Source organism: Mesoplodon mirus (assembly GCF_964341445.2).
Source record: "Mesoplodon mirus genome assembly, chromosome: 2".
NCBI lineage: Eukaryota > Metazoa > Chordata > Mammalia > Artiodactyla > Ziphiidae > Mesoplodon > Mesoplodon mirus.
The window spans coordinates 50,233,559-50,245,961 of NC_138977.1; the positions used below are offsets into that span (position 1 = coordinate 50,233,559).

General features: G+C 37.3%; 1 protein-coding gene across 1 annotated transcript in view; it reads right to left on the reverse strand.

Moving 5' to 3' along the window:
• Positions 1–4,830: 4,830 nt before the first annotated feature.
• The window catches only part of SLC4A4 (solute carrier family 4 member 4), a 350,822-nt gene continuing 343,249 nt past the window's right edge, over positions 4,831–12,403 (reverse strand). Inside the window, exons 24-25 of the mRNA XM_082645180.1 lie at positions 7,539–7,618; positions 4,831–6,814 (exon numbers count right to left, since the gene is read on the reverse strand). Coding sequence (XP_082501306.1) covers positions 6,709–6,814; positions 7,539–7,618 — 186 coding nt within the window. The 3' untranslated portion in view covers positions 4,831–6,708. The remainder of the gene's footprint in view (positions 6,815–7,538; positions 7,619–12,403) is intronic.

Sequence of the window (12,403 nt, forward strand, 5' to 3'; positions counted from 1 at the left end):
CTTGGCGGCGGCAGCAGCAGCCCCAGCGTCCCACGCCTGTCACTGGGCTCCGCGCTTTCAGTCGCGACTCGCGCCCGTCTGTGGAGCCCCTTTAAGCAGCGCTCTTAATCCCCTCTCCTCGCGCACCAGGAAACCAAGAGGGAAGAAAAAGTCTCTTGCCTCTTCGGCAGCTCCAGAGTTTTCCCGGACTCCCTCCCGGCTAGCTGTGGCACATTAGCCCCCTTCAGGCTGAGTTCTCGCCGCCAGCCCCAGTCCTCTTCCTGCGCTCTGACCGAAGCCCGCGCCTCAGCTCCCAGTGCCGACTACCCCGGCGGGCGAGCAGACAAGCCTCTCGGGCTGGTGAGTGCCGCTCGGCACCGATCCTCTGTGTAGGGATCTCTCCGCTTTGCCCTACCCAGGTATGTGGGGAGTTTCTTGCCTTTTGGGAGGTCTGGGGTCTTCTGCCAGCGTTCAGTAGGTGTTCTGTAGGAGTTGTTCCACGTGTAGCTGTATTTCTGGTGTATCCGTGGGGAGGAAGGTGATCTCCGCGTCTTACTCTTCCGCCATCTTACCCGGAAGTCTGATTATTCTATTTTAAATGATCCTGTTCAAATTTTGTACAGGTGTTTTCTCAAATGTAAAACAAATTAGAATGATTTTTCTCAAGTTATCTCCCAGTCTTTAAAATGCTTGTTTTCATAGGATTGATCTTTTCTATTAATCTCAGTCTTTCTCAGTAACCCTTAAAGGATTTCTTCAAACATTTTGTGATTCTTATTGTCTATACATATCTACAGGGTGCTTTATGTCTGTGGGTGAGTCTTGTTGACTCTCAGGCCTTGCCTGAGTATACAGAAAGATAATTATTCATTAATGTCAGATGAGGAGAGTTTTTTAACAGGAGCGCCCAATTTTTCCCAAGGGAATTTGTTCTGTTATCTTAGAAAAAAACCCTCTTTTTTTTTCAATTTAAAGATAAGAGCTTGGTATTAGGCTTATTAGCAAGCAGAGGCGGGAAAGGGGATATATATATATATATATATATATATATATATATATATACACACACACACACACACACACACATACACACACACACACACACACAACCTGTTAATATCCATTCTCAGCCCTCCACTTCCCATTCCCATCCTTGGTCCTACCTGCAACATCTGAGTCTGAGCCTTGCTGAGATTCTCCTGGCTGTCCATCTATGACCTTAGTGCAGGCTGCTTCACACGTGTTCTAGGCTGCAGCTTCCTACAGTCTGCTTCAGCATCCAAGCTTGCATTTACCTTTCATCATTAGAATTTTGTGGGAGTTTCTGGTCTACCTGTGCTACCTTCCATATATATTTTTTATTCCTTTACAATCACTTTAATGGCATTTTAGAGAAGAGAAGTCTTAGTTCACTAATACACACAAAAGTCAGTTTTACATTAAAATAAAATGATCCTGGAAGCAAGATAGAGAGTATATATTTTCAACAGGCAAACCTAGAGGAAGAGGCACCAGTGGGAGGCTAGTTCACTAATCCAAGTAACAGATGATGGAGTCTAAACTAATGTAGTGGCCATGAAGATACTTATAAAATGTTAATTATTTAGATGTACTAAGGAGATAAAACAGAACTAGTGATTCACTGAATGAATGAAATAAGGAAGAGGCAGGAATTACGGATGACATTTAGGCCTCTGGCTTGAGCAACTATGTGGCTGATGGCACCACTTTTTGACATAGGGAACAAGAAAAAGTACGTTCTGGTGAAATAGGTGGATGGTTCATTTGGGGTATGTTAACATGTGTTATTTAAAGAAAAATATTCCAAAATCAGTTGCATATATAAGTCAGAAGCTCAGGAGAGCAATCTGGGCTGAAAGTGCAGATTTGGTAGTTATCCACACGCAGATGCTATTTACTGCGTACCAATGGTTCTTTTTCATCCCTCCTATTTGCTCCCCCGACCCTCCCCCCTCCACCCCACCACCATTCTCTGATTATAAATTAAGACTGAACTGAAATTTCCTAGAGGGTTGTAAATATTACATGGAACCCTGGGGAGTCTGTGTTATGTATCTTTTGTGGAGCACCATTCCAGGATTTTAATTTGAATAATTTTTAATAAGTGCTTGTATTTAGTTCTTTTGCTTTGAGAATTGACGAAATACATCAGTATCATATAAAGAGTCAAGAAAAATGGCATTTTCTATTTCACTAACTTTATAAAAGAAGAATAACAATACCATCTTCTCAATAAACCATTTCGTTGATCTTAGTGGACATACTTTTTCTTGCTTTGAACCCTTGCATGATAGTTCTTCATTAAGACTTGAATAGCTATTCTTATAATTTCTTATTTTACATAATTTGAACATCTATTTTATCCTCTTGCCTAGAGTGATGAAAAGCAATCAGAGGTAGGGACTTGGACTTATATTTGTATTCCCACCAGCACCCAAAGACGTAAAATAACAGGTGCTTAATAATTATTTGAAGAGTTGAACAGAAGCACTTGACACTCATAAATGCATAAAGTTACTTTATTTTAAGTATACATTTAATTTTGAAAAATATAAATGCTAAAATATCTCATCTTCTTCATCTCTTAATTCCATAAAAGTCACAATAGAAAGCTTCATAAAACTGTAAAATACTATAATGTTATAGGAATTTTAGGTTTTATATTGGAAAAAAATTATTAGTAATATATTGAAATGTTCTGTACTTTATAATTTTGTTCCACCATGTTGATCTACTTCACTTAAAATAAAAAGATGCATCATTTCTCCAAAGTTAATAAAGACTTAAGAGAATAAAAATAAGAGTATCTGAAAGTGCGTACTGATTCTGAAAAGTAATGTGTACAGATATGTACCAGCCATGAAAATGGCTAAAAAGAGGCAACTATTCATTCTCTTCACATTGTAGGACTGGGACAAAGTTACTTATGGCTCTATAAATTTCACTGGATGACTTTAGCCCTGAGTTGCAATATCTGCCTAAGAAACAGAATTCAGGATTTTTGTATGTACCCATAGAGCACAAAGAAATGAGCCAAAAAACAGAACATATCCAAATTCCTGGTCAAAGTGCAACTTGACTGGTTAGCATATACCACAAAACTTTTTTATTTCAGGCTGCAATGAAGCTTTATGAAATCATCATCTAAAAATTCCCAAGGCCCAACAAGCAAAATATCATTTGACTGTATTCAGCCACTTGGTGCCACTGGGCTTCATGCTCATGCTGTGAAGAGGGGATGTGAAATCTCATGGAATAAATAAGAAAATCTCAAGTTCCTGCACCAAAATCATTAAGTGGTATGAAAAGGGTTGAAGAAAGCTTTGTCCCATCCCCTGAACAATGTCAACCTCTGTAATACAACTCAAATCATTTTGTTTTTGTTTTTTAAAGATAGTCAGCAGTCAATACATTTCAAGTACTTAACACAGTTTAAAAAAAAAGAAGCAAAAACTTGGAAGACAATCGTTCTCTGTATTAAACACCAATATATAGCTGATAAAAGATTTACTCTGTGTGTGTTGGTGCATGTGCATAAAAATATATACCAACTGAGTTTCTGACGGCAGACAATTGTTTCTCTTTCCCCCTTTCTTTGAGGTGGTGGGCGGCTGACTAGAAAAGGTTTGTTTCCCTATGTCTCTGAATTCCTCCATTCCCCCACCCCACTCCACTGCCTGACTGGACCACAAAATGATTCCAGTTCCCAGTATGGAACACAAAATGATTAGGATTCCAAGTTGGTCACTGTTTTACATAGTAGAGTGACGTTTTTCAAGGAAAACAGTATCTCCAAAAGATTTTCTTTCAAATGCAAAACCATGGGCCTTTCTGCTCTGATAAAGCAGACTCTTGACCTGGTGATGCTTTCCTTCCAATGGTAAGTCTGTACACCCACAGGACTTCTAGTTAACAACTATACTTACTGCTTTACTTCTAACAACTTGAATCTCTTTTTGTATTTACATCAGGAAGAGACACTTGGTAAAAAATTTACTGTTGTATTCTGTGTGTCCAGTTTACAGAGAAACAAAACCACCAAAAATCTGGTTAGTTCTTTGATAGTGTGTAAATTCAGTTAAAATACAGATAATTCGGTGGCTCTGTGTGGACCTCAGGGTTTGTTTGTTTGTTTGGTAACTATCTGTGTTCCTCTGAAAGTAAATGATTTTTAAAATACTTCTCTGGGTTCCAAAATATTGAAAAGGTTTGATACTAACTGTTCCTTTAAGCAAATACAAGGTGCCACTCCACATTCATATCATGAGTATCGACCTTCTGTCACAGCTCATAAATGAAGGTGCAGGTAGCTTTTAGATATACTCCAAGGCTGAAATACTGAGTTAAGTTGCTTCAGGAGTTCTTTGAAAGGGACAGAGAGGGGCATGAATCCTCAAATACTTGATTCATGATCAGAAAAATAAATTATTCTATCTAGAGCTTTTATAAAAGTGAACAAAAGTGTCTTTAATTTAACAAGATCCTAGGTTAGGCTAAATTTAATATGCATGGCTTTTAAACATTTTATTGATGCTCAGGAGAAACAAAGAGAAAAGCTTCATATAGTTTTATATTAAGGTAATGAAAAACTAGATAACACAGAGTAATCATTTTAAGGATAGCTCTAAATACAAACATGATGCCAAAATTTGGCATGTGAGGTTTTAACAAATAACATTCACTTTGTCACCTTCATTTTAATGAAAAAAATTGTAGGTCATTTATGTCTAATTTGTATAAAATTTGAAGTTTTAAGATGATCAGATACTATAAAAGTAACAGTTAACTTAGAACAATACAATTTTTATAATCAAAATTTCAATAGGACAGAATTGTAATTTAATTAATATAAGAATGAGTGGGAGTCAATATGTGCATATTATGAAACCAAAATAAGTGGTTTCGTCCTGCTTCTAGTACTCCTCCAACGACTGTAGTCAGCGTATATCACAAATATAGTTATAGGAATCCAAAATTATGGATTCAACATTTAAAACGCTGTTTTTAATGCAGATTCATAATACATAATGAAGCCTATTAGAACACTACATTTAGATAACATGCTAAATTTGGTTAAAGATCTAATTTTCTTTTTTCTAACTTTCAATATGGTACTTTGAAATACACATACACACACGTATATAGACATGTATATTCTATATGCCTCAATCACAAAGAATAATTGCCTTTCAATCTTAAAGACAAGTGTGAGTATTGTTAAAATGTATATATATATACCTCTGAGATCCAACTGCATTCTCATAGACACTTTATAAATGTAAAAATGGTCTATCACAGTCCTATGCATTTTGTATTGTAAATAAGGGCTAATGTATCAGTGACGGTGACTGCTGTATGGGTAATAAAGTATATTTACCCTCATTTGCATAACAGTAAGTCTCCTGGACCTCTGATGGATTTTTCATATGTGGTTTGGGTTTTATAAAAACTGACACGAGAGGCTAGATAACTTTGCCCTTCGCCTACCATCACTCTGTCTCTTTCTACCCTTGCACATATGTGTACCAGCCACACACAGAGTACATACACAAACACACAAATGTTTTCAAAATGAAAAAAACATCTAACAATACTGCATAGGACATCAAAATGGTAATACAATCAGCATCTTTGCCCGGATACTACTATTATCAAAACATCAGTTATTCCCATTACAAAGGAGCGTCTCCCTCCTCCCCCAATCTCCTTCATAGAACAGTTAAATTTCTCTTAAAGAAAGGGAAAAATGGATGCTTAGAAACATGGTGTTTTTAATCCGATCCAGCCCTCTGGCATAACCTAGAGGTGGTATATCTGAGTATGTGTGTGTGTGTATGTTTATGTAAAAATCACATTATATACAATACAATTTTTACAGAAAGCCTGGCAGCTACAAATAAGAGGTAGAACTACTCAAAACTATGTTTCCTGCTGCAGGAAAAAATTCATTTTCTTTACAGTAATTAAAAAAAAGTTTAAAAAATTGACAAAAAATAAGTTGCAGGTTAGGCCCCATAATTTAAACAACAAAATCTAGGAAGAAAAATATTCTTCAATGTACTCAACAGATAAGTTCATTAAAGGGTTAAAAAAAGTTGCATAGGAAAAAAGGGACATTCCAGCACTTGCTACAATGATGGCAATAGTTTCTCTAGTGGGAGTAAAGTACCTTTAGTTTTTCTTCTTTTGATAACTCTTAAGAGATTAGGGTTTATAAGCAAGAGCAAGTTAGAATAGCAGCACTTTTTCCAGTCCTGGAGAGTGCTATAAGCGAGAAGGGACTGTCTGGAGGTCAAGGTTTGTTCAACCAGACAGAAAGACAAGCCAGTAAGCACAGTTCCAAAGCTCAAGGTGGAAGTTCCTTCAATATTTTAATAAAAGGTGTTATAAAATCCTTAATACTTTTGCCCTCTGCGTAATAAAGGAAAAGGACAGGGTCTGTGTGTGTCTTGAGTGACAGAGGAATTTGGTTGTCAGAGGACACATTTGAAAGTATAAGAACAAAGAGGGGATTCTTCAGATGTTGTTTTTAAGGAACGGTGCACTACTGTCTTGATTTTACCTATGCAAGAGGGAAGCAGAGAGAGCACTGTATTGTTTGGCCAGTGACCAAAAACCAAAACAAAACAAAAATTAAAAAATAAACAATCAGACAAAAAACAAGAACATAAACAACAAAAACTGTCAGTTGTAAGAAAGACAAACAGGTTACAATGTAGTTTCTGTTCCCTTGCTCTTCCAGAAATAATCATTGTCTTCAGGCTCAAGTTCTATTCTAATTTGAGGCACAACTTTTACTGGAGTTCTAGAAGGACTAGAGAAAAAGAAAAAGGAAAAAAAAAAGTAAGTAAATCAGAATTCCTTTACCATCTGTCAAATGTTTATGTATTGTACAGAAGTCAAATGGGTCCTTCTTTGTTCTCTTTAAATACTTACTTCCTCCTTCTGTATTAAAAACAAACATTTTTTAAATGGGATGAAGTTACCAAATAGAATTAAGAAATTCAAGTAAAATTTTCATAAGCTCTCACACCTAGATTAGAAAAAAAAACAATCAAGAAAGAGGACTTCCAGGTGGGTGACACTGTCAGAAGTTGAAGGACAAAAAGACTGACATGAAGAAAATATTCAGAGATTTCCTGATTTTGAAAATGAAGGAGGATCTGAAATCTCTAGAGTTGTGTTAAGAGGGAAGAAAACTATTGGAGAAGAGCCGCCAGGAAATGTCTAATTTGTATAAATTAGAGATGATGCTGATATGACAGAGATGATGCTGATATGACAAGAGCTAACGTTGATCCTGGGCTTTACCTTAATGGTACTGAAAGATTCCATTATTTCTAAGAGTAAGTTGAGTAGGTCTCTTAGAATGTTTTCTACAGGTAAAAGCTGGGATGAGGTCTGGTGACTAGATAATTTATTTAAGAGAAATTGTAGAGGACGGAGAACAGGGCGTTCTGCCGATAACCCGCCATTGGTTCCATTTCTGTGGGGCGATCATCCCAAAGAATAACGTAAAATACTGGGCTGTCCTTTACCTTGGCATACCGAGTGACTGAAGGAAAGGAATTTTATCAGCATGATGTGTGGCGTTCAAGGAATGTTGGTGATTTTTCCCCTAAAAAAGAAAAAATTTTTTTCAAATCATAAATAATAGTCATTGGTGAAGTATAACATTAGAATGAAAATTTTTCAAATCTTCACAAAAATGGATGCATCTTTCACAACTGGAAAGAGTAAGAAAGACAAGTTTAGACAATTTCAATAAACACAGTATCAAGCTAAGAATCTAAGTGGTGTGATGAAGTCAAAATCACTCAGTCTCTTTTATTCTAGGTTTTCTAGAATGGGCCAATGTTCTTTACAGCAACGGGGAAGGGTAAATCATTTCTAGAGGGTGATAGCGCCTACTCAATGTCTAAGACTTGTCCTTGGATTTCCTGCCATCTTCAGCGTTCATAATTTTGTCCTGCTGTTATTCATGCAGGTAAAAAAAAGAAGATTTTGAGAAACTTACTTATACTGCAACTCTACTATCAATTTTGTTCTTTCATGGATTAATATGATACTAGAAAAGATTTCAGAATGATCATCGGTATTTTGCTTAAGTAAATTTCTAATATCATATCCACTACTTTCAATGTATCCTTTTAAAGTGTTTTTGAGAAAATGAAGAACAACTAGCACTAAATAACCAACTTGCCACAGACTTTTTCCAGGAGCCTCAAATTCTAGCTGATGATTTTTTTTTAAGCAGCCTTTAAGTTGTACTTAGAAGCACTGTGCTAGGTTATGATGCCAACAGAAGACATCTTTTCATAGTCTCTTTTTGCTATTTAATGCTCTAGAAATGAAAAATGAAACCAGACAATGGTTTGGGGAGCTTGAACTTACAAAGAAAATATTCAGCTAAAGCCCACTGATAGGATTAAGAAGAAAGTAGCCTCAGTCACAAGTTACAGGCTACAGATTGGACACCAAAGGTGAGATTGCCTTAATTCCCTTTTCTTTAAACCAGCCTCCAAGATGGCCCCCAACGCACCCTGCCTTCTGGTATTCATGTCCTTATATAATTTCTCCTCACACTGTACCAGGGTTGGTTTGTGTGACCAGTAGAATATGGCAGAGGAGATGGTATATGACTCCTGAGATTTGATTATAAAAGACTGCAGTTTCTGTCTTGGTTTTTTCTCTGTTATCACTGGCAGCCATGTCATGGGCAGCCCTAACAGATGCCCATGAGCCAAGGAACTAAAATCTCCTGCCAACTGCCTTGTGCTTGAGCTGGGAAGCAGATCCCCAGTTTCAGCCTGTCTTCAGACTCAGCTCCAGCTAAGAGCTTGACTGCGATCTCACAAGATCCCTTGAGCCAGAATCAACCCAAATCACCAAGCTTCTAAATTCCTGAACATCAGGAACTGTGGGAGGAGATACAGGTTTGTTGTTTTAAGCTGCTGAGTTTTGTGGTAACTTGTTACACACCAATAGATAACTAAAATACCCATTTTTTCATAAATAGTCATTCATTTCAAACTTTTCTTGGTAACTTCTTATTGAAGTTGAAGTAGCACTATCAAACAGAAATAAAAGTACTTCAGCTGTCTTTTCCTGTAACAAATCAGTATACTTTGAAGTGCATCTGGACCTAAAAGAATATGTTTTCTTCAAATGAGAACTCAAAGTAGTTGGGAGGCACTTGCTGCTTGCTATTGGTAAAGCTTGAGATATTCACTAATGTTACTACAGAGGTTTTCACCCTTTTCAAATGGCCTGTTAACTCAATTACAAAAGCAAAGATCATGGATATATATACACTACCAAACGTAAGGTAGATAGATAGTGGGAAGCAGCCGCAGAGCACAGGGAGATCAGCTCGGTGCTTTGTGACTGCCTGGAGGGGTGGGATGGGGAGGGTGGGAGGGAGGGAGATGCATGAGGGAAGGGATGTGGGAACAGATGTATATGTATGACTGATTCACTTTGTTATAAAGCAGAAACTAATAAAAAAATAAATAAGTAAATAAATTAAAAAAAAAAAAAAAGCAAAGATGACAGGTCAAAAACCATTATACTGGGGCTTCCCTGGTGGCGCAGTGGTTGAGAATCTGCCTGCCAATGCAGGGGACACGGGTTCGAGCCCTGGTCTGGGAAGATCCCACATGCCACGGAGCAACTAGCCCCGTGAGCCACAATTACTGAGCCTGCGCGTCTGGAGCCTGTGCTCCGCAACGAGAGGCCGCGATAGTGAGAGGCCCGCGCACCGCGATGAAGAGTGGCCCCCACTTGCCACAACTAGAGAAAGCCCTCACACAGAAACGAAGAGCCAACACAGCCATAAATAAATAAATAAATAAATAAATAAATAAATAAATAAATAAACCATTATACCTTAGCCACCAGGCTATTACCCCAAAAAGACCAGTGCAGTTACAAAGATAATTTTGAAACAGCAGAAAGGGAATGAAGAAATTAGGAAGAAAATGCAAATATCTTATAAGCTATACTCAAAGAGTGGTTGTTAATATTTTATGATTGCCAATTTAATTGAAAATAACAATTATTCCAAATTCTCAGTATTAACAATTGATTCATTGCTCTTTGAGAGACCCATTATGCAATTTCTCTTTTGAGCTGATTTGGTCATAGGTGGAAGCCTAAGGAAGACAAACAGTAACAGACAGTGATGTAGTACTAGAAGCTGCCATTCTACATACCAGCAGAAAAAAGGGAAATCAATTAAAAACATGGTTACGAATTTAGCAATTCAAAGAAACCGGCGATAACTTGGATCAGAGAAAAGATGACCAAATAAAAACTTAAATGGTTATGGATAAAAGAAAAAGGTAAGGAGTGAAGGTCAAGGAATGTAAAAATGAAGTTTCATAATAATTAATGTAAATCTTCACATAGAAAAAAAAGACAGAAAACAGAGGAAAAGTTAATGAAGATGACAGTCCTAAAGATTTTTCTCTGTAAGTGCAAATCATATTCAAGCTGGCATGCAAGAGGTTAGTTCTACTCACTGTCGGAAGGTTTGCTATCACTTAGGAAAGGTTGCTGTTCCATGATGTCCATTGGAATTTTAATACTTGGAACTTTTTCTGAGTATGGGCAGTCAGACTGTGAAAGAAATTTATAACATTTTTTAGAAAGCATTTACTATACAGACCTCCTTACCTCCCAGTATTGATTAAACCTATCATATTGTCATTTACATTGTACTAAGGAGAACAGCCTTAGATATAATCACTTCTCCTTTGCTGACTTTTCAAACTTTACGGCATCTTCCCCTCACATTTGTTTTCTTCTCTTCTGAGTTAAGGGGATTAAGTCAATTAAAACTAGAACCACACCAAATGGAGATCACTACAAATTAAACAATTGTAAAGCTTTCCATAAGCTGGATTTGCAATCAAATATTTATGGGTTAGTTGTATGTGTGTGTGAAGCAAATAATCTCAAGCGTGAAAGACTGTAATTTAGGAGACTTCCTAAACTATAATATGGTCTTGAAATTTTTGTTTCATTTATGCTTTCTGATTCCACCTCCAGGAATATGATGACTTATCTTTCCTTCCAAGTCAGGTAAGAAGACTTTTTCTAATATCCACTCACAAGGGGTCATTTACATAGACTTGAAAATAAACCGTCTCCCTTACTCTAATATTCTATCAGAACTATTTTGTAGTTTAAGGCTCATCTCAATTTGCTCACACCAAATATATTTGGAAACTTAGCAAAACATGAGAAAATAAAGTCAAAAGGAAGGTGCCTATGATGGCCAGATAGGCAGAGAAGAATCATAGGCAAAATAAAATGATAAAACCAGGCAGCTAATCATGAAGCTTCTTAAAGAAGAGACCACCTAAGCCAAAACTGTAACAGATTTCCACAGGATTATCACTTTACTGTTTTTTATTTTTTTATTTTTTATTTATTTATTTATTTTATTTTTTTTTTGCGGTATGCGGGCCTCTCACTGCTGTGGCCTCTCCCGTTGCGGAGCACAGGCTCCAGACGCACAGGCCCAGCGGCCATGGCTCACGGGCCCAGCCGCTCCGCGGCATATGGGATCCTCCCAGACCGGGGCACGAACCCGTATCCCCTGCATCGGCAGGCGGACTCTCAACCACTGCGCCACCAGGGAGGCCCCACTTTACTGTTTTTTAGATTCATTATATTGAATCCATGTCTATGCCTGGACTCAAAAGATGGAATTCATCTCTTAACTGAAAGTACCAAGGAGATGATGACCTTTAGCTGAAAGGGAAAAACTAGGAACTAGGGGTGAAAGGAAGTAAGAAAAAAATGAATCTTAACATAAAGCTACTATGCACATTGAAAATTTCTTTATAATGAATCTAAAGAGGGTAATGAGCCACAATATTCTTTTCAAAGATTAAAATATTGCACTTCACTTGAAAAAAAATGAAGATGCCATGTGCCCCTACCTTTGTAAGAATGTCAAGGACAAGTTTTATTACAGTATTTCAAAGTTTCCCCCAATAATAGCATTTATAGATGAACAGGTTGGCAGCCAACCCTTAATCATAGCCTACTAGGCGGGTTCAAAAATGACTGAGCAGCTCAAAATATTGGCAAGCCATAATTTTCACTAATTCTGCTCACAAATATTAAGAGTTGGAACTCCCATGCCCTCGTGTGGCTCCCTACATCCATGGATCCCACACCACACAATGACCAGGTGAACATCAGGACAGCTACATTTCAAATGGAGAACCCCAAATAATGGCCTCAACACACAGAACGTATTACACAGATACACTCTGGCTGGATTCACTGTCTAGGATAAATATATAAGCTTGTTTGTTTGTTTGTTTTGGTGGGGTTGGGGGAAGAAGAGAAAGAGGAAAAGAAAAAAATAAGTATTACACATTATCTT